Here is a 21,711-nt window from a genome sequence, read left to right on the forward strand (position 1 = left end):
CTTGTCTCTTTCCTCAATTCAGATCAGAGACAAGAGGAAGTTAGTGCCTGAAACAGTCCAGACAGCACACCAAAAGTAGTAGCACTGTCCTCAGGGCAACTGGGAAAGAAATCTGGAACATCACATAGCCTACATGCTCGTCTTTCTCTTTTGTGTGTGTGTGTGTCTCGCACACACATGGAGACACACAGACACACACAGTCTCTGGGAAGTAAGGCCATGAAGGACATCCTTGAGGAATAGATCCCATCAGCAATGAGTGGTTGCGGTTTTATCCCCAGAGTGACTGGGTCTTCCTCTCCTACAGGCCCTGCTGGCTGAACAAGAAAGCAAGGATAGTGGCGGTGCAGCTGTGGCCGAGCAGGTGCTTAGCATCATGGAAATCATTCTGGATGAGTCCAATGCTGAGCCCCTGAGTGAGGACAAGGTGAGTGGGGCCCCGTATATCCATCCGCAGATACTGGAAACCTTCACTGTCTCATTGCCAGCAACGGGCTTATGTGTGTCTTGCTGTGTCAACCAAGAATGATTGAGCCTGCTCAGGTCATGAGAATGCCAAGGCCCAAATAATGGTGACATCATTGGATTGAAGCCTGAAATCTGTGGATTCAGAGGAAACAAAGCTGCCAAGGATATTCTTCACTCAGAAGCTGCTCATTAATGGAATCCTGGCATGTTCCAACTGTTAGCGGTCTTAGTCCAACCCTCATTTCACAGTTGAGGAAACTCCAAGCCCAGAGAAATGAAGTGAGCTGTGCAATGTTATATAGTTGGCTACTGGCAGAATCAGGCCTAGATCCCCCATCTCCAGCTCCCAGTTCAGTTTCTCTCCACTTACTGCACCCTTGTCTTTCTCTGTTTTTATTGGTGCTAATGTTTTGACTAGAGATAAAACCAAATGCGTATCAGGTAGCCTGCATTCTCTTAGAGGAGGAGAGATTGTATTGGCATATTTTGACCACCTGAGACTATTACAGAGCCATCACAGAATCTTAGAAAGTAATTTATCAAGTGGAACTCACACTGTTGATTATTCCCCAGGAAGTGCTGAGACACAGTTCTTCTAGGGCTACTTCTGATGGCTCTGATGGAAGTGGATGACCTTTGGAGAGCAGATGCTGGCTATAGCCAAAGTCCTAACCCCGTTAATGGGCCTTCCATCCTCTTTCCTTTTGCAGGGCAACCTCCTCCTGACGGGTGACAAAGATCAACTCGTGATGCTCTTGGACCAGATCAACAGCACCTTCGTTCGCTCCAACCCTAGTGTGCTCCAGGGCCTACTTCGCATCATCCCATACCTTTCCTTTGGAGAGGTGGAGAAAATGCAGATCTTGGTGGAGCGGTTCAAACCATACTGCAGCTTTGATAAGTACGTTGCTTAGATTTCAGAGAGCTAAGTGAGTGTCCCCACAAAGAACCCTGAACTAGTTCTGTGAGACTCAGGAAGAATCGCCTGAATTTCTATTAGATTTTTGTGTGCCAGCCTGACCTTTAAGGGGCTTGGTCTAACTGGGGAGTCAATATCTAAAATAGATTGTGTTAAAGTAGCGGTTGGCTACGCAGAGAAGATGAAGAGGTTGGTGAGACGGGAAGGGGATGTGACGAGATGGAGGGAGTCACGTGTGCAGAAGCATGAAAATGCAGGAGAATGTTAGGAGTTTGAGGGAGTAGCAAGTAAGACGGAGGGTGGCGGGAGCCAGATCAGCAGGGTTTTTATGTTGTGCTGAGGAGTTTAGACTTGATCCTACAGGCTATTGAAGATTGTTAAGGAAGAGAATGACATGATCAGCTTATGTTATTCTTTTCACGCTCTCAGACTCTTTGATCTTTCCTGCTAGGTATGATGAAGATCACAGTGGCGATGATAAAGTCTTCCTTGACTGCTTCTGTAAAATAGCGGCCGGCATCAAGAACAACAGCAATGGGCATCAGCTGAAGGATCTGATTCTCCAGAAGGGAATTACCCAGAATGCGCTTGACTATATGAAAAAGCACATTCCCAGTGCCAAGAAGTAAGAAGTGTCTCTGTCAGTGGCTGCTTTCCTTCTCCTCCTCCTGGTTCCTTTTCTCCTTCATCTTCTTGACATAAAGCATCACATGTTCCCCTTTACCCTTCGTAGGGTCTCCCTCCCCTTCTGGAAACTACCAAGGTGGCCACTCAGCCACTGCAGAGCCCTTTGGGGCTGTGGGGAAAATGGCAGCTTTTTGGTTTCTGTTTAAGAGTACTCATTTCTATCTGGCTTCTCAGCTGAGCTGGGTGGTCCTTTGTGATTCTTTATGGCACTCTTGAAGGGTCATGTTTAAACAAACCAGAATAAACAACTGGTTTCTAGGTAGGATTTGCTTCTTTGGCCTGCTAATAAGCCTTCCTTTGCTTTGTAGTTTGGATGCTGACATCTGGAAAAAGTTTTTGTCTCGCCCAGCGCTGCCATTTATCTTGAGGCTTCTTCGGGGGCTGGCCATCCAGCACCCTGCCACCCAGGTGAGTAGCCAGTATGCATGTGGACCTTGTCTGGAGAGAGGACATGAAGTGTGAGGGAGCCATAAACTCGCTCCTCATCTCCCATGACTGAATGGAGATAACCACCTTGACTAGCCTTGAGACATGACTTGCCCTAATATATGACTCCTAGAGTAGAAGGGACTCTCACAGGTCATCTGGTTCATCTCTCTGTATGTAGGGAGGATTAAGTTAGAGCTGTGATTTCCTCATTCAGCTCTTTCTTATGTGGGGCTTCATTATCTCCCAGGTCAGCTGAGCAGCAGTTGTACTGTGAGGGTGTGGATGACCAGAGTCTAAAACAGTTTTGATTTCTGGCCACAGTCACCGGGACATTTGTAATACCATCACCACCATTTTCTGCTCTGCCTCAGGCAGCTGAAAACTTTGTTCTCAGTGATGCCCACCCTTTCTACTCTGCTGCTCATTCTTGATCTCTTCCCCACTGGGCTGAGGTGTCTGTTACCCCCCACAAATCCTAACTGGCTCAGACAGGTGGCCAGGCTGGATTTTTTTTTTCAATTAAACTTTTTATTTTGAGATAATTGTAGAATCACATGCAGTTGTTAAGACATAATGCAGAGAAATCATATGTGCCCATTACCCAGTTTCTACCAATGGTAACATCTTGCAAAACTTACAGTACAGTATCACAGCCAGGATATTGACATTAATACAGTCAAGATTTGGGACAGTTTCATCACCACAAGGATCCCCCCTGTTGCACTTTTATAGCCATATCCACCTTCCCCCACGTCCTCGCCACTAATCCCTGGCAACCATTGATCTGTTCTCCATTTCTCTAATTTTGTCATTTCAAGAATGTTATCAAAATGGAATCATACAGTATGTAACCTTTTGGGATTGGCTTTTTTCAGGCAACATAATTTTCTGGAGATTCATCCAGGTTATCGCGTGTACCAATAGTTTGTTCCTTTTCGTTGCTGAGTAGTGTTCCATGGCCTGTGGATGCACCACAGGCTGTTTAACCATCCACCCGTGAAAGGACACCTGGATCGGTTCCAGTTTGGGGCACTTATGAATAAAGCTGCTATGAACATTCACGTGCAGGATTTTGTGTGAATGCAAACTTTCATTTCTCTGGGTAAATGCCCAAGAGCACAATTGCCAGTTGTGTATTTAGTTTTACAAGAAACTACCAAACTGTTTACTAGAGTAACTGCACCATTTTACGTTCCCACCAGCAGCGTGTGAGTGACCCACTCTCTGCACTCTCACCAGCGTTGGGTGGTGTCACTGTTTTTGATTGTAGCCATTCTGATAGATGTATAGTGATGTCGCACTGTGGTTGTAACTTGTATTTCCCTAATGGCGAACAATGCTGCCCATCTTTTCATGTGCTTCCTCTGCATCTTCAGTGAAATGTCCTTCATATCTTTTCTTTTCTCAGTGTTGAGTTTTGGGAGTCCTCAGGGCTGGATTTTTTTCTGTTTGTAGTGTTCTGCCTTGAATATAGTTCACATTCTCATTTGGTAACCTGTTCTGATAACTTGCTTCACAAACGTGGTGAATTGGTTACGTAAGGTTCTTCCATCTGTCTTACCCAAATCTCTATTGTTCTAAACTTTTGCTCAGTTCAGGGGAAGTAGTCGTAATTAGTACATCTTTGTGGAGGTAATTTTTTCTAAGTAAGAGTCTTCACTTGTATTATTTTCTCTATCCTGTAACATCTCTGTTTCGAATGTGGATCACTCAAGGAACAAAGCTGTGATTTGGCCAGTGGTAGCACAGTGAGCTGAGAACTCAGGTCAGCTGATTTCCAGGCTGTTCTTAGTTACTGAATTAAATTACTTTCTTTAGAATCAGGCTTTATCTGGTTAGATACTTGGCATTTGTACTTCTAACCATTTACTTATCTTTGACACCATTTATTTATTTATTTATTTTTGGTGAGGAAGATCGCCCCCAAGCTAATATCCGTTGCCAATCTTCCTCTTTTTGCTGAGGAAGATTAGCCCTGAGCTAACATCTGTGCCCATCTTCCTCTACTTTATATGGGACACTGCCACAGCGTGGCTTCACAAGCGGTGTGTTGGTCCGAGCCCGGGATCTGAACCTGCACACTCCAGGCCACCAAAGCAGAGTGCATGAACTCAACCACTATGCCACTGGGCTGGTCCCTGAACACATATTTATTTAGTGCCTATTGTGTACCTGTGCTGTGCTAGGCTGAGGTGATGTTGCCGAACAAGACAGTCATAGCCTGTGCCTCTGGGAGTTTACGTCTGGTGGAAAATATAGCCAAATACATAGTGATAACTGAACAGTGAGGTAAATGCAGTGTTGGAGGAGTCAAAAGAAAGAGGATTTTAAAAACAAGAGTATGGGGCTGGCCCCATGGCTTAGCGGTTAAGTGCGCACGCTCCGCTACTGGCGGCCTGGGTTTGGATCCGGGGCGCGCACCAACGCACCGCTTCTCCGGCCATGCTGAGGCCGCGTCCCACATACAGCAACTAGCAGGATTTGCAACTATGACATACAACTATCTACTGAGGCTTTGGGGGAAAAAGGCGGGGGAGAATTGGCAATAGATGTTAGCTCAGAGGCGGTCTTCCTCAGCAAAAAGAGGAGGATTAGCATGGATGTTAGCTCAGGGCTGATCTTCCTCAGGAAAAAAAAAAAACAAAAACAAGAGTATGGCATCTTCAAAGGCTCAGAGGCAAGGGAGCTTAAAGCATTCCGGGAATTGAAAGCAATTGTGTTATGGGAGGTGAGGCATGGCGAGAGCTGACAATGAAGACATAACGTGGGTGCAGATCGCATTCTCCAAGGAGGGAGATTTTCTCGTGAGGACATTGGCCTTGGCCATGTTATAGAGGATGAATTGGAGGGAAGTAAGATGGGAGATAGGAAAAACAATTGGCAGGCTTTTATCATAATTTAGGTGAGAGACGATGGCAGCCTGAATTAGTTAGTGAAGTGGACAGTGAAGGGATTCAGCAGAGATCTGGGAGGTGGAGTAAATAGATTTGGAGATTGATTGCACATGGGGAGTAAAGAAGCCGGATGAATCAAGAACTCTGCTTAGATTCTGGATTCCGTGACCAGGTGAATGGTGGTGCCATTGAAGGAGACGGAGAACCTGGGAGGTTTGAGGTAAGGTGGAAGAGAATTCATTATACTAGACTATTAACATATGGTCTGGCCTCCTAGCTAGAGTGTAAGCTTCAGGAAGGTACAGTCTTTGTTTCCCCAACACCTAAAACACTGTTTCATGCACATGCACACAGTAAATACCCAGAGTGTTGAGTTTGGGGTGCCTGTGGTATAGTTCAGTAGGCAGCTGAACTATGGGTTCAGTGTTTAGGAGCCTGGGACATGAGATACCTGTAATTTTGCTGAGGCACAAGTTTGAAGCGTGCCTGCTATGAGAATAGATTTATGAGTTAGTGAGTGATCTGAGTTGAGTGCTGAGTTATCACATTGCAAGTTGACTTTGTTGTTTTCAATTTATTGTCTTATATGTAGTTAATTGTCATCAATTTACTTGTGGTGAGGGTGGTGCTGATTTCAATGATATGGTGCGATTTCTCAGTGAGCTCACCTGGAGGGCTTTTTCAAACTATACCTGCCTTTGGTGTTCTGATGTCCTTCCACCCCTGTTCATAGTGTGGTGCTATAGTGCAGTGACTGCCAACCTTTTCAAGCATGGGGGTTTCTTGTTAATATCTTTTTTTTAAGTGTTTTCTTATCCCCATTCCCACTTGTGGTTGTACCTCTCATATCCCTAGGTTGAGAAGACTCCTGTGGTCCTGGGTTTGATGGACCCAGGGGGCCCCAGATGAAGAACTTAGCAGAGTCCCTGTGAATGTCAAGGGCGTGCTCTGCTGGGTGTAGTCACTGAGTTCACCACTCAGGCCTCATCAGGGCCTGCTTCTCCAGGGAATCTTGTCTGAGCCCCCTTCACAGTGCCTGAATGCTTTACATATGTCATCTAATTGTAATCGTCACAGCCACCCTGGCATTCCCCCCATTTTATAGATAGAGGTGCTGGAGCTAAATAGCATAGTGACTGGTCAAAGGTTGGTGGCAGAGCTGAACCCTCCTCTATTTGTCTGTATCTCTCTAAGTGTAGAATCAAAGGATCTGATTGAAACTAAACAGATGACATGCAATTGTGCACATTCCATTGATTTTTCTAAACCTTTAATCTCCTGGGAGGAATACCTATCTACATAATTAGAGGCATGCATCTCTGGTCCCTTCTTGGCAGGTTCTGATTGGAACTGACTCCATCACAAACCTGCATAAACTGGAGCAGGTGTCCAGCGATGAGGGCATTGGGACCCTAGCAGAGAACCTGCTGGAGGCACTGCGGGAGCACCCTGACGTCAACAAGAAGATTGACGCAGCCCGCAGGGAGACCCGGGCTGAGAAGAAGCGCATGGCCATGGCAATGAGGCAGAAGGCCCTGGGCACCCTGGGCATGACGGTAAAGCCACTCCCCGAGTCCCCACATTCTTGCCCACGCTGTTGATGAGGAGACGGCCGTGGCACGGTCATTTGTGCTTCGGGGGAGAGCTGGGGTTGGGGATGGTGAAGGTGAAGGTGAAGGAAGGTGAAGGCGGGACAGAGGAGGAGGAGGGAACTAGATGTGCAGGCGCTGTGCTAGGTGAGTCACCTTCTTTAATCTTCCCAACAACCCTGAGAGGAGTGACTGTTGTTGTCCCACTATACAGATGAAACTGAGGTTAAATGACTTAACAGGTTCACAGAAACAGTGAAAATGGTGATGCTAACCCTTGTTTACCGAGGATTTACTATATGCCAGGTGCTATGCGTAGGCACCTTACTTGTAGGAGTTTATGTAAGCCCTCACGTGGTTCTATGAGGTTGATATTATTATACCCCTTTTTAGATGAACTAATTGCGGCTGAGAGGTGAAGTAAACAGGCACATAGCTAATAATCTGTTGACAGGATTTTGACGCCAAGGGCTCTGTGCCGTTTTTGCTCTCCACCTTGGAGGAGGCAGTACTCCTATCCAAACCAGCAGACTTGAGTGTCAGCCGTTTTAAAACTCCCATGGGAACAGTAAATGAATCACAATGCAGCAGCCCTTGGCAGCTGAGACTTGGTATTGCTGGTACAAAGAAAGGGGGCTTTTTTGGTGGCAAGTGGCAACTCGCCAGAGTTCCAGCTGGATGGTTTCCTCTGCTTCAGTGGTTCCTGTAGGAAGAGAATAGCAGAAGAATCTGGGTCTTTACCCTCATTAGAAGCTAACTAAAGAGATTTCCTTTCGATGCAGCAGACGTTTTATTAGTGTGTGTGGAAGGTCAGCACTATTCTGAGCAGCCCCAAGCTTGGGTGGGAGGTGGGTTGGAAACCCCTTTCTCACATGCCACCTGGGGCTCCCCTGCAGACAAACGAAAAGGGCCAGGTGGTGACCAAGACGACACTCCTGAAGCAGATGGAAGAGCTGATTGAGGAGCCGGGCCTCACGTGCTGCATCTGCAGGGAGGGCTACAAGTTCCAGGTACGGCTGTGGGGCCTCAGTCTATCATGAGGGCCTGGCCTTGATGCCGCAGCCTGGCCCCTGCTCTGCTGGTGTCCCTGTCCCGCAGGCCTTTTTGTTCTGAGATAGGCCAGGGGCAAGGCCTGCATCTTAGAGCCAGGTGTCCTCTTTGAAGGCTGGAAGGCAAACTGACCTAAACATTGGTCGTCTTCTTTTGAACATTAGTTGTCTTCTTCTTCATCGTCATCATTGACAGCTACCACTCATTGGATTCCTCCAGTATGCTAGGCCCTGTGCCCAGAGCTTTATGTAACTGGATAATTTTATCTTTAAACCTGTAAAAAGCCCTAATTTATGGATGAGAAAACAAAGGTCACCTGGCAAAGCCAGAATTTTAGCCCAGGCCGCTCTGACTCCAGACCTGGGCCTTTTAAAATCACACTATGCTTCTTCCACTCAGGATACCCGGGGAGAAGATTAGGACCTTAACTCTTTAGGCTCTACCAGACTAGATTTACACCTGAGAGGAGCAGAACAGCAAGTGACCTGTTCATTCCCCTAGAGGCCTAAATGGGGTTCTCTTCCTCTCCAGCTTGGATTTACTACTTAGCACCCAAGCTGTTGAAGGGCAAGTGCCCTGGGCTGTAAGCCTTGTAAGTCCTGCTGTAACGGGGCTCCTCAGAGCTGCCTGATGAGTTTTGATAAGCAAGTGACTTATCAGGAAGGCACTTTATTCTTCATTTTCAGCTAAGTGAAGCAGAAAGAAAGGAATGACAGTTTAGACTTCGTTTCTGCCTTTCCATCCTCTTTCTTTCGCTGTTCCCCACACTGCTCGTTTCACTAGGGCTGTGCCCAGCCAAGATCTTCACCAAGACACTGGGGGCTTACCATCACCCCCTCTTCTGAACACATCCCGTCCTAGGAAAGTCAACACTTGGGTCCCCTCTGCTCTGCTTCACCTCCTTCTAAAGCTTGTCTTGGAGTTTCTCCTTTTTATGTTGTCTTTGTAGCCTACCAAGGTCCTGGGCATTTATACCTTCACCAAGCGGGTAGCCTTGGAGGAGATGGAGAATAAGCCCCGGAAACAGCAGGGCTACAGCACCGTGTCCCACTTCAACATCGTGCACTACGATTGCCATCTGGCTGCGGTCAGGTAGGCCCTGGCTCTTGCAGAGTGGCTGCTCCTTCAGTAGACCTCTCTCGCATGTGTGCTTAGCTCTAGACCTATGTTACTTGAGAAAAGTGGGCAGCTTGCCCAAGGCCCTGGACTGGGAGGGAGCGGGCCCACCAAACCTGAGGTTTTAATGCTATTCCTTAGTCTCTGGGGAGTAGGGTGTTCTGTCTTAGACCATATAGCCCAAGAGCCATTCTTGCCATGTGGCTAGGAAAATACCCTTGGCTTTTGGCCCAAGGCTGGTGAAAGCAGTCTGAAGCAGGGAAGCCAGCATTTACCATATTGAGGTTACAAATGGCTAATTACCTCTGTAGAGTCAGGAGCATGGGCTAATTTACTTCCTTAGCGTTAGCAAACCCTTCTCTGCCCCACTCGCCCAGGTACCTGGTTGCCAAATTAATTCCAGCAGTCACTTGTCCCTGCTCTCCTCCCAATCCAGGCTAGCTCGAGGCCGGGAAGAGTGGGAAAGCGCTGCCCTTCAGAACGCCAACACTAAGTGCAATGGGCTCCTTCCAGTCTGGGGGCCTCACGTCCCTGAATCAGCTTTTGCCACCTGCTTGGCAAGGTGAGTGTTGAGCATTTTGCATAGTAGAAAAGAGGGGATTCCCAGGAGGTATGGGGGAATATCAGCTATCAGACCAGCCTGTGGGGACACCCATCTCCTATCACCTTCCTTGGGACCCCACGTCTCTTTGCTTGCTGACAGGAGAGCTGTCAGAACAGAGAGAAGCCAGCACCCTCAGTGTCTGGTGCACCACATGGAATTTTTAGTTATCTGCTACCTCTCCTCCTCTGTTGATCTTAGGACATAAGACATGGGACCCCTGACTTGATTCTTGAGGCCAAAATTTCCTAGGGTTCAGTTCTATACTGCATACCTCTGAGGTTTGAATAATGAAATAACTAGTCTAGTGGCATGGGGAATATCAGGTTCCTCACAAGGCCACCCTCATCCTAAAAATCCAGAGTAGAGTAGCTAAAGCTTCTAAGAGGGCCTGTCTCTTGCTGATGCCTTGTGGGGTGGTGTCCCACCCCAAGGCTTGTTTTAAAGCCCAGGGATGTAAAGGTACTCACCATAAAACAGGTACCTGGCAGTAATCATGATGAAAATAATAACGGACAACATATTGATGTGCTTACCATGTTTTATTATAATACACATTCTACAGATGAAGAAATTGAGGCACAGAGAGGTTGAGTAACTTACTCAAGGGCACATAGTCAGAGTCAGAGCCCAGATAGATGGCAATGTATATTGACATAGAAAAAAACTTATATTTGAAGGTCAAAGAGATAATTCTTATGACTAGATTACCTTGTCAGTCAGGATGGGTAAGTTCTGCATTTCTTCTTCTAAAATGTGGAAGTACATTTCTGCCTGTAGATGCGGCCATGATATGTCCTATGACATTTGTCCATCAAGAAATGGGCCCCCCAGAACTGGCAGGTTCTCATCAAAGCTTGGAGAGCATCTCACCCAGTTGCAGTGTCCTCTGCTCTTGTCTTCCTAGTGGCCCCAGCCCTTGCCCTCCACTCTCCCTTTCGTTCCTCTAGCCATTTGTGTAAGCTTTGCAGCCATCAGGCAGGGAGGTGCCGAAGAGGGGCTCTGCCTTCCAAACTGGGTTTTCACCAGGGAGCTTGCTTCCATTTCCACGTTTGTTCCGCTTCTCCACAGGCACAACACCTACCTCCAGGAATGCACAGGCCAGCGGGAGCCCACGTACCAGCTCAACATCCACGACATGAAACTGCTGTTCCTGCGCTTTGCCATGGAGCAGTCATTCAGTGCGGACACCGGCGGGGGCGGCCGGGAGAGCAACATCCACCTGATTCCATACATCATGCACACTGTGCTTTACGTCCTGAACACGTCAGTACCGCGCACCCCACTGGGCGGCCGCCCTGTGTCCTTCTCCCCAGCGAGGTCTCCCGGTTTCCCGTGTTTGCCCTAGTTGCTCCAGCACAGGTGCTGACCTTTACTGAAGCAGGGACATTCGTCTGCAGCTTTTTGGTGGCTTCCTTTCCAAAACTGTCCCATCTCCCACCATAGGCAGCCAAGGGCTGCATCCTTGGACTGGCCTTCAGCCCACAGGGGAGCAGGAACTGGGAGAAGCCAGACCATAGACCCTTCTACGTTGACGTAACCTTTCCTCCTACTTGCGAGACTGTTCTCTTGGATGAGGGGAGGCTGTGGGCTGGGGCCGTACGCAGTCACTGTCCAGGGCACACAGGTTGTGGTTTCACAGCTGGGGGTTGTGCAGAACCAAGGACTATTTCATAAATGGAAACTGGACTTGCTGTCCCTGTGATCTCTCCAGTGAGGAATGCTTCTGGCAAGTGGGAGGGGAAAGGGGTCTTGAAGATTATCTGGGAAAGTCAACTGAGAAAGAGGCAGCCAGAAAAAAATAGATGTGTGTTTTTGTCCATATGTGCATTATGGAACAATTAGGTTGATTCCTACAAGTGTCATTTTAAAGAAGCACTTAGGGGGCAGAGAATAATATTCTTCCATCTCACCCCAGATTTTAAAAGCAAATCAAGAGATTTCATGTATTTTAGCTTTTAGATTTGATTTAAATGGCTTCATACTTTTAGGCCCCATCTTCTATCAAGACTCTTACAAAATTTGGGCAGAGAGTTGACAGGCTGTTGAAAGGCTGTGTACAGTCCACCCACGGTGGCTGCAGTTCAGTTGACGCAACAGGACAATATCCGTTGTCCTTTCTGGTCTTCTCTCTTCTATGATGTTATTTCTCCTTCCCTCCCATTTCCTTGTGAGATAAAAGGCTGACCTCAAGACTGCAGGCTTCATTGTTAAAAGATGCACGGGCAGGTCTCCGTCAGTGCATTACATCATCTGCTGAACTGTTTAGACTTTCAGGAGACACACCTATTTCACTGACAGCACAGGTGTTCCCACTAACTGAACTGTGCTTCAGGCCTGAGCCGCACTGCTTACCATTGTCTGTGGGCCTTGGACAGAGCCCTTGGCTTTGCAGGGACATGTCTCTTCTTGGCAGCCATGAAGTATAGTGGACACCACTATAGAGAGAATGGAGCACCATTCTCCAGGAAGAAAAGCAGACCCAGAGAGGCAGCATGATTTGCCCAGCAGAATAGAGCCAGTGACTTAAGTGTCACTGGGTTTCTCAAATGCTCGACATTTGTAACTCATGCTCAGTCCTTTAGTTGGAGAGGGAGTTGGCTGTATCCTGGTTATCTTGGTCAGTTAGAGGCTGACCCAGAAGTTTCACAGAGAGGCACTCTCTTCCAGCCCCAGACTGCTTCCCTAGTGAGTCGTTTCACACTGGTGTGAGCTTGATCACAAGGGGCTAGTGGAGGGGTGATAGCCGCCTTTGGTGGAACATTTGTATGTAAAGGCAAGCATGTCACACCATGAGCCAGAGCAGAGTTGAGCAGGTCCTGCAATGGCAAAAAGCTTCTGATCCCCAGTTCTGGAAAGTCAGGTTGAGTATCTGCATCTGTTCCATCTGTGCCTGTTCTTCAGGGAGCAGAGGGAAGCAGGGTGTCCTTGCACTTCCCCTCCTGTTTTCCCACAGTCTGGTGTCTGGCAGTGCTGTCTGCTGACCTGGTAACTTTGATTCTAGTGGCTTCTAGTATTGCATTTTGTTTGTTTTCCCCCACAGAGTTAGGCTAGGGCATCAAGCACTCTTGGCCTGAGAGCACTGTCCAGATTCTAAGGAGAGAGTGTAGCTAGAGACTTAAGACCAGAAAGGACTCCAGTGATCTCAGTGCTGATTCAGTGCCCGCTGGTCAGAGCTTTGTCATAGAGGGAAGATGGAAAGTTAATGACAGATGGGCTCTGGAGCCAGACTGCCTGCGTGCAAAGCCCAGTTCCTTCACTCCCCAGTGTGTGACTTTGGGCAGAGTATTTACCTACTTTGTACTGCAGTTTCCTCGTCTGTACAATTGGGATAGTACCTGTCTCATAGGGTTATTGTGAGGATTTAAGTGAGGCAATCCATATAAAGCTCTTACAGCAGTGCCTGGCGTTATATGCTCACCGTTATCATTGCGATTTAGGCAAGAACAAGAACAAGAAGCAGTGCTTGCCTGGAAGAAACTGTTCTAATGAAGGAGAGGGGACACAGATACATAAGAAAACAAACCAAAGTAGAGAGCCCAGGAAAGGAACTGGATGTAAATGCAGTGTGAACAACTTAGCTATAATGAGTCCACGTGGAGTATGGGAGAATGAGGGCTGTGGGCTCAGAGTCAGAGATTCTGCATTCACATTGGCTCCATCACTTACTGGCTTGGTGACTTTGGGCAAGTTACTTCACTTCTCTGGGCTTCAGATATTGTGGTAAGAAGGTGCTAGCCGTCACCTTCCTGAGTTGTTAGGACCCTTTGATGGTGGAGTGTTTGTGAATGAGGTGGGGTGCTCAAGAATCACTAGTTGTTTGGAACTCTGCTGGAGCTGAGCCCTGGGGTGGGGAGGGCAAGAAAGATGCCACCAACAAGGGCTTGGGAGGGGAAGCAGCACATGGATTGCCAGAGAGGAGGTGGGAGGGGTCGTCGAGGCTGGGTGGGGATGTTCAGTGATCCAAGTGTTCAAAAAACTCAACAGAAGATGAGAAATTGAGCAAACCCTCCTCCCCTCTTGCTGCTGGTGCCTGGCTTCTACCCTGGTTTCATTGTGCCCTTTTTGTTGCAGAACCCGAGCAACTTCCCGAGAGGAGAAGAACCTCCAGGGCTTTCTGGAGCAGCCCAAGGAGAAGTGGGTGGAGAGTGCCTTTGAGGTGGACGGGCCCCACTATTTCACAGTCCTGGCCCTCCACATCCTGCCCCCCGAGAAGTGGAGAGCCACACGTGTGGAGATCCTACGGAGGCTGCTGGTAACCTCTCAGGCCCGGGCAGTGGCTCCAGGGGGAGCCACCAGGTCAGTAGTTGCTTCAGGAAGCCGTGTCCTGGGCTGCCTGTGACCTGGATTATGTATTCCCAGTGTGTTTAAAAGCTGCCTAGCAATGTGTGTGTGTGCTAAGTGAAGGTGTGCTCATTTGGCTGGGCAATTGACCCTGACCCTTCTCAGTCTGTCATGCTGAGAGTCTAGGTCTGATGGCTGGCAGGTGCCTAGCCACCTCTGGGTCTGGTCTTCAGCCACTAGAAAGCTGGAGTCGGGCCTACCTCTGGAAAATTTCAGAGAGGAAGCCAGGTAGGCACTGGTGAGACTACTGCCAGGAGAAGAAATAGGGCCAGCAAGGGGCTGAGACAGGTAACCAGGTTCCCCAGCCTTCCTGGTCTGGGCATAAACTAGAAAAACTTCTGCATGGCTGTGGTTGGGGATTTTGTTTTCTGATGATTAGAAGCTTGTCTTCTCCCTCCTTGGTCACATTCCTATCCCATCTCTCCTATGTTACTGAGCCTTTCTTCTTCCTCTCCTATTCATGTGGATACCTTCCAAAGGAGTGGCATCTCAGGAGGGAGGTGGTCTTTGTGTTCATGACCTTGTGCTGTGAATTGGGTCAGATGGGCGGTGTCTTGAGAGAAATGACTGCAAACAACAGCAAGCCCTTCGAGATGACCGCATGGATTGCCACACACTGAGTGGCCTCCGTGGGCACTACTCTTGGCTCATAGTGGCCCTGTGCAGCCTCTGCCTGCCCCGGGCTACAGGGGAGGGTATGGGTTTGTCAGCTTTCTTCTGCCACTTGAGGAAAGTCTGCTTCACTTTGGGAAGATCTGTCTTTGTCAGTCTGTTTTCGCTAGGATCCGAGGGAACATTTCCACGTTTGTAGGCCAACAGGAGGGCAGAGGAGGAGCTTTCGGGCCCCTGATACAGACAGACCAGATGGAAATAGCCATGTGCCTGAATTGGCACACCTGGTATCTTGACCTCCATCAGCTCTGGTTTATCAAGCAAGCATTGCTAGTCGCAGGCACCTCACACCCCCAGGTTGGAGCTCTACTGTTGAGTCCAGTACCAGGTTCTTTGTGTAGAATAGGAGGGGGCAAGTCTTCTTCGATTCCTACCTAACCCCTGCCCCCATTCCAGACTTAGCGCTTTTCGGTGTTTCCTGAGACTCGGAAGCGTTAATAGTTAACTAGCTGCTACAAATCAAAAGTTAGATGTGGAGGGTAGTAAGTTGTCGATAAGCCAGGCTCAGGCTGCATCCATAGCAAATAAAATGGCCGTTGACTGGGCACAGGCTCTTGGTGGCAGGTGTGAAATTTGAACCCACAGGAGCTGTTTTGGTTTCACTTAGGAGACCAGACTTCATTACTGTCCCAGGCAGTTAAGGAGAAGCCAATTTGGCCATAGCTTAATTAGGAAATCCAGGGTGAGCTCTGTTCATGAGTTGCCATTTTCTCTGTAGCAGATTAGTCACCTTTACTAATTAGCCTTAAATAATTAAGTTGGGTAGGGTCACTCAAGATTCCTGCTTACCACAGCAAAACAGCCACAGAGAAGGACCAAACCTGGCGTGGCGTGGGGGCGTGAGCGGGCGCTCCTGAAACAGACTGCAGGAGGTGCTGGGCACTGGCACGGTATTGGGACACCCTCCAAGGAGAGACCATAGCTGGAAGGACATTTCAAGGGTGTCATCCTGCTGGTTGGGGCAGTGTCATTGGACCAGGCTTTGTCCTAAGTCCATTGTAGGGTGGGAGGCAGTAGCAGATACACAAAAATGTAGCTCTAGGAATATGCACAAGAGAAGTTTACCTCTTCTGTATGTTTTACATTTTGGAAAAAAGGGTCCTCGGCCAGGAACTTGTAAGTATTTAAGCCCAGGACTTTCTTAGGCTTCTGTCAGAGCCTTGCCTGTTATCTTGTCTGCGAGCCCGTAGAACTGCAAAGAAATGGATTCCCGTCCTCATCCACAGGCCCACCTTACAGGGATTTTCACTTTAGGCTCAGGCATCTTCATGCATGGCAGATGGGGGAAAGTGGGTGTTGTAGAGGATATTGGGGTGGAGGGAGGGTATAGAAAGCATATTTTAGCAAATGGAATTGTTTTGTTATTATTTTACTTTACTTTTGTTAATGAATTAAACATGCACTGAATGCAGATATGGATGGCCTGTCCCATGGTAGGCAGTCCCTTCACTTGAGGCACATACAATATAGTTTTAGCCTCTATGACATCTATGCTTGTTTTATTTTTATGATTCTTACATATATACACGCACATGCAGGTGCACGCACTCACACACATTTTAATACTAAATTCCACTCTCTCTAGTTATGGACTCTGTCCCATGGTGTAGACTGTCTATGACAGTGGTTCATCTAGCCTTTATTTGCTCGTTACAGACGTGAAGGCAGTTTGCAAACAAAACGTCTTATAGACTTGGGCGGTAGAAACCAAATCCCAGTACCAGTATTTCACTCTTTGTGCAGAGAGGAGTCTGGTCTTTCTCTATTTCACAGTGGCTCTACCTGGTGTAACCATTCCTCACACCAAGAGTGCCTGCCAAGAAGGAAGTGGACATTGTCACAGATAGCCCTAAGGATTCCAAGGGACTGGCTGGTCTTTAATCCTGAACTGAATCATTGGATTAAGTAGAGGTGATACTGGTTAGAAACAAAGGGGTGTGGTGAGCAGCTCTGGATTATCCGGGATGTGGAGGTGTTGGGGTGGTTGCAGCCTCCATCCTGGATGTTACTGTTGCTCAGCATGTTTTCCACCAGCTTGCTGTTTTTTTAAAACAGCACGTGGATGACAGATTACTATGTTTGGTTGGTTTGGGTCTGCTGACTAGAAATTCTCACAGTGGGACTGCGAAGACTGAAGTAGGCCTTGTTTCCTGCTTCGTTTATGAGGTCCCATCAAGTCCAGAGCTGGTGTGGGGTAAGGATGGGAAACACAGCCTCTTGGGCATCTCTTTAAGGCTGTAGCCTTTTGGTTGCCATGTTGCAGCTTATGTCTCCCCTCTTCCGATTTACCCTGATCTGGAGAGAGACAGTACTAATGATGAGTACTTCACTCATCATTTTTGTAGTTTTTGTAGTAGATAAGCCATGGGGCCCAGGGCCTCAGAAGTTCTTGCCCACAGCTGCTCTTTCCCGAGAAGGTAGGCAGGTGGCTGGAGTGAGTGATGAGTAGTTACTGTGGCTCTCTCCTTGCTCCCAGAATGCTCTGCTCTGTCCTGTGAGTATCCTTCCAGGGTCTTCTTGAACGTGGAGTTTGGTTTTCTTTTCCAGGCTGACGGACAAGGCAGTGAAGGACTACTCTGCTTATCGCTCTTCCCTGCTCTTCTGGGCCCTTGTCGATCTCATTTACAACATGTTTAAGGTAAGAATGCCATCAGAGGCTCGGCTGGTTTCTGCCAGGGTGTAAGATACCTGTGCTGCTGGCTCGGACCCTGCCTCAGCCGCTGGGTGGCTACTCCTCCACTGACCTCTCCCGAGAAACAGACTGCACATGCCATGGGAAGGGTCTGCCCTCTAGCTTAGACCCCATGTCTGTGATGTACACTTGTGGCCAAGATTGCTCCCACCACCTGGTCTGAGGCCTGCTGCGAACCTGCTTCTCCAGGAGCTCTTCCCTCCCGAGTCCCTGGGTTTGCTCCATCCCTCTGCCGCAGAAACTCCATTGCCCTGTGTGCGGATGACTTACTCCAGCCCAGCTTATGACAGGACACTCCTCTCTGCCTTGAGAGAGTTAGAGGGCCTGGGGCGGTACCTTCTGTGATCTCAATGAAACGGCTCTATTGAAGATGCTGTCGATTCCATCTTCTTTGGGAATGCAGCTGTGAAATGTGCGGGGAGGAAGAACGCAGTCACTTGTTGGAGCTTGTGGGTTCACATGACACAGCGTATAATCAAGGGGCCGTAAGGAGAATGAAATGGAATTTTGTTGTGCCTGGACGCAAAACACATCCTCCAGGGAAAACTGTGATGTGTATGGGAGGGCTCTCTTTTCCCTGGGACTGCAATGGCCTTACTGACTTGAGGCATTAAGTAATCCACTCTCTGGGCCTGTCTCCTCTTGGTTCTCTTAGAAGGTGCCTACCAGCAACACGGAGGGAGGCTGGTCCTGCTCTCTAGCAGAATACATCCGCCACAACGACATGCCCATCTACGAAGCTGCTGACAAAGCCCTGAAGACCTTCCAGGAGGAGTTCATGCCAGTGGAGACCTTCTCGGAATTCCTTGATGCAGCCGGTCAGTGTCAAGGTTTTATCTTTCAAAGATCTTCTGCAGTAAAACCCATGTCTGTCTCAGTGGGGCTGGCCGTAGCTTTCATCCTCACATACGAGAAGAAACAGAGGCGAGAACCAGCCTGTGGGCCACCACCAGGTCTGGGAGAGTTGTGTAAATGCCAGGCTGCTGATAACAGGAATAGCAGCTCTGACATGTGTGGTGTGCTCACTACGTCTCAGGCCCTGTGCTGCTCATCGTGCATGCACTTTCCCAATCCACAAGGAAACCCTGTTATGGGGTAGGAACTGTTGTTATGCCCATTTTAGAGATGGGGTAACTTAAGGCTTTGAAGGTTAAATAAGTTTCTAATGGGGCAAAGCTGGAAAATTGGTAGATCCTCTTTTTGATTACTGGCTTCTTATGACAGTTCAGAGAATTAACGTGGACCTTACCTGTCTTCCTCCTGCCTCTTGGGGACTGAGATCTCTTAGTCACTGCTGCCTCCAGGGAGTTGTGAGAGATTTCAACTCTGATTCTTAAAATAAATGGAGATATCAAAACAGAGTGAAGAGCATCTCTGATTGTAAGAATAGGGCAGCATTTGAACTGTTGTCCTCTGAGGCGTCCTCAGCCCCTCATCCTGCAGCTAGTAAGAACGAAGTTCATTGTTCTCTCCTGCGTACAGTCTTTACGCAACAAATTTGTCATCCTGATTGCAAACACATTAAAATTTGTTTGGACTTTATAACCAAGCATCAGGTGAAGCAGGGGGAGGTGACTTGGGCTGATGCCTGGGACAGTCCACCTAGGATTAAGAATTCAGTGCCCTCTCCAGTGGTGGGCAGCGCTGCGTTACAGCCCCTGTCACCGCTGTCCCTTCTGAGGTGCAGCTCCCAGAGCCAAGGCAGAGGTGACGGAACCCGCCTCACACTTCTGTGAGCTTATTTCTCCTCTCCCTGACGTTCACAGTGGGAACTTTGTGAAGTGTAAAGAAGCAGGAAAAAAGTCTCCCCAGATCCCACTGTCAAGAGAAAACTTCCATTAGCATTTTTTCTGTCTGTCTTTATCTCTGGGAACTAAACCCTCAAAGGTCTGAGGTGATGCTCGGTGTGAATTCCTCTTTCTTCTCAGCTCAGCACCAACTGGTGGAGTTTCTCAAAAAGCCCTGGGGCTTCCGGTTTGGCCGTCCTTTGCCGTGGCTTCAGTGGAAGCCATGAACTGGGATGGGCCTTTGTAGGCCTCGTGCCTCCCTGTTATCGGCTGTCAGGTGTGAGCACCGCTCCCCTCAGTTCTTAACTTAATTGACTCTGCTGCTCCCACAAGCATCATTTCAGCCTAGACCTTCTGCCTTAGCTGCACTCCTTGCTTTCATTCCAAAAAGTGAGGCCTGACTGAGAGCAGGTCGCGTGTTTGTGTGTCCTCAGTGCTGAGCACCGTGCCTGTCCCCAGGGGTCTGGTGAATGTCTGAACAAAGACTGTCAGCGTGAATGCAAGAGTCCGAGTAAGAGGAGGGGAGGTGGGCAGGGGAAGGAAGGTCTTCTCCTCAATTCAAGGCTTTGCGTGAACCCTGGAGCTGGTGGCAGCACCCGGCCTGAAGACGGGAGAGTGAGTGCCACCGGGGGAGCCTCTGTGGCCTTCACTCCGAGGTTGGGTTTTTACAGTATGACTTTGTTTAAACTGGAGAAAATTTGAGAACCTCAGACACACCCTATTCAAATGCGGTGACAAAAACATCTTCCAAAACCAGCACGAGATGGTCAGTGGCACTCTTCCCTCTGTTAATGCAAACGCTGGGGAGGTGACTTCAGTTCGCATGTTGCCAGGCCTTGGGGTTAACAGCTCCACATGGGTTAAATGTGAGTGCCCTACTTAGTGAGGGAGGGCGGGGGCCACGGGACCTGGTGCTGATTGAGCACCTGTTGTGCACTGGGCACTTTCACGTCATGGCCTCGTTTAATCCCCATAGTGACATAACAAGGACTTGTCTGTCGCGGTCCCTGTCTAATAGTTGTGGAAACAGAGCCTCTGAGCTCTGGCAGCTTGCTCAAGGCTCCAGGACTAGTGGTTGGATGGAAGCTCAGAGGAGCCCCCTACTCTCCTCCTCCCAACCTCAAGGGCAGTGGTGTATTAACCTTTCTTTGGTCCTAGGTCCCTTTGAGAATATGCTGAAGGCTGTGGACGCTCTCCCTCTAGAAGACCCCCCTCCATTTTGCACTCATTATCAGTGGACTTGCAAACCCCCTGCAGTGGGGGGATCCGGGTTTAGAACCTCTACCCCAGGGCTGTCGTGAGGTCGGCCTCTGCCACTTTTGTGTCTTTACTTCAGACAGCAGTGCCTGCTTCCAGACAGGACTCCTCTCAACAGACGAGAGTGTGTGCTCAGTTCCAGACAGGACTCCTCTTAACAGACGAGAGTGTGTGCTCAGTGACTGTCTCCCCAGTCATGCTGATCTTCAGGGAGCGCCCGTGTCGGGGCTTGTTGGAGCACAGTGTGTTCTCGGCGTGGATGCGGCAGCTGTGACTCAGTGGGGCTGGGGGCTGTGCGTGCCTGTCCTGACCAGCCTCTACCTCTGTTTTCCAGGTCTCTTATCAGAAATCACTGATCCGGAGAGCTTCCTGAAGGACTTGTTGAACTCAGTCCCCTGACCGTCCCACGGAAACTGCAGCGGACCGAGATTGAAGCTAGCTTGCCTTCCATCCCTGTGTTCTTCCCTCCTGTGCATTGATTCCCCCGCAGGATGCTGCATCATTACTCCTTCCTCCTCCCCTCCCTCATTTTTTCTTGGAGTGGCTTGGGGTTTTTAGGCTTCCTGTTTTATCTTGTGTGTGTGGTGCACTAGCTATGAAGTTGTTTATAACCCCAGCCATTGAAGGACCTGTACATACCTAGGAGCCACGAGTTGTCCTGGCCGACTTAATACTTGAGTGTGCACATCTGGAGAAATAAACGAATGACTTAATGCACATTGAGAAAGGAGGTGTTGACTACTGCTTAACCCATCCTTAGTGACGCTGGCCAAGGACTTTCCTTGACCGCATAGCCCTTACAGCGTCAGTGCAAGGAGACTAATGTATCAGAATCGCTGCCTCTGGGCTGCCTGTGGACACCAAATGGAGCCTGTCTGTCCTCGGCCAGCGAGTTGGGGCACTGCATTTGGTGGCTGTGGTCCTTCCTAAAACAAACTCTTTGCCTCTTGATTTTTTGGTCTTAAGAGCTGGAACCCAAAGACGTGGATCCCAGTGGTCGTCTAGCGCTTGGCTGAAGGCAGGCTCAGGGCAGTGGGGCATTCGACAGTCGCCTGCCGTGCTAGGAGAGGGCCCGGAGCAGCCTGAGAATCAGAATAAGGAGCAGCTGCCCTTTGCTGAGCACCTTCTCCGTGCCAGGCACCCAGTGTGTGTGTGATTTCTAGTCTCTCCAATAACCCCGCGAGAGAGGACCTGTAAGTTAGCATC

At 48.8% G+C, this 21,711-nt stretch overlaps 1 protein-coding gene across 8 annotated transcripts in view; it reads left to right on the plus strand.

Annotated features, from left to right (window-relative positions):
* The window catches only part of UBR4 (ubiquitin protein ligase E3 component n-recognin 4), a 134,403-nt gene extending 113,181 nt beyond the window's left edge, over positions 1–21,222 (plus strand). For all 8 annotated transcript variants that reach the window (XM_087446698.1, XM_087446699.1, XM_087446697.1 and 5 more), the window contains 13 exons: positions 308–427; positions 1,179–1,369; positions 1,839–2,012; positions 2,383–2,482; positions 6,735–6,953; positions 7,883–7,996; positions 8,986–9,128; positions 9,589–9,714; positions 10,825–11,019; positions 13,828–14,052; positions 17,317–17,407; positions 18,117–18,279; positions 20,840–21,222. In XM_087446698.1, the coding sequence (XP_087302824.1) occupies positions 308–427; positions 1,179–1,369; positions 1,839–2,012; positions 2,383–2,482; positions 6,735–6,953; positions 7,883–7,996; positions 8,986–9,128; positions 9,589–9,714; positions 10,825–11,019; positions 13,828–14,052; positions 17,317–17,407; positions 18,117–18,279; positions 20,840–20,904 (1,926 nt within the window). In that variant the 3' untranslated portion in view covers positions 20,905–21,222. The remainder of the gene's footprint in view (positions 1–307; positions 428–1,178; positions 1,370–1,838; positions 2,013–2,382; positions 2,483–6,734; positions 6,954–7,882; positions 7,997–8,985; positions 9,129–9,588; positions 9,715–10,824; positions 11,020–13,827; positions 14,053–17,316; positions 17,408–18,116; positions 18,280–20,839) is intronic.
* Positions 21,223–21,711: the final 489 nt, after the last annotated feature.

This window comes from Ceratotherium simum, chromosome 22 (genome assembly GCF_057802395.1).
Source record: "Ceratotherium simum simum isolate JZ-2026a chromosome 22, ASM5780239v1, whole genome shotgun sequence".
Classification (NCBI taxonomy): Eukaryota; Metazoa; Chordata; class Mammalia; order Perissodactyla; family Rhinocerotidae; genus Ceratotherium; species Ceratotherium simum.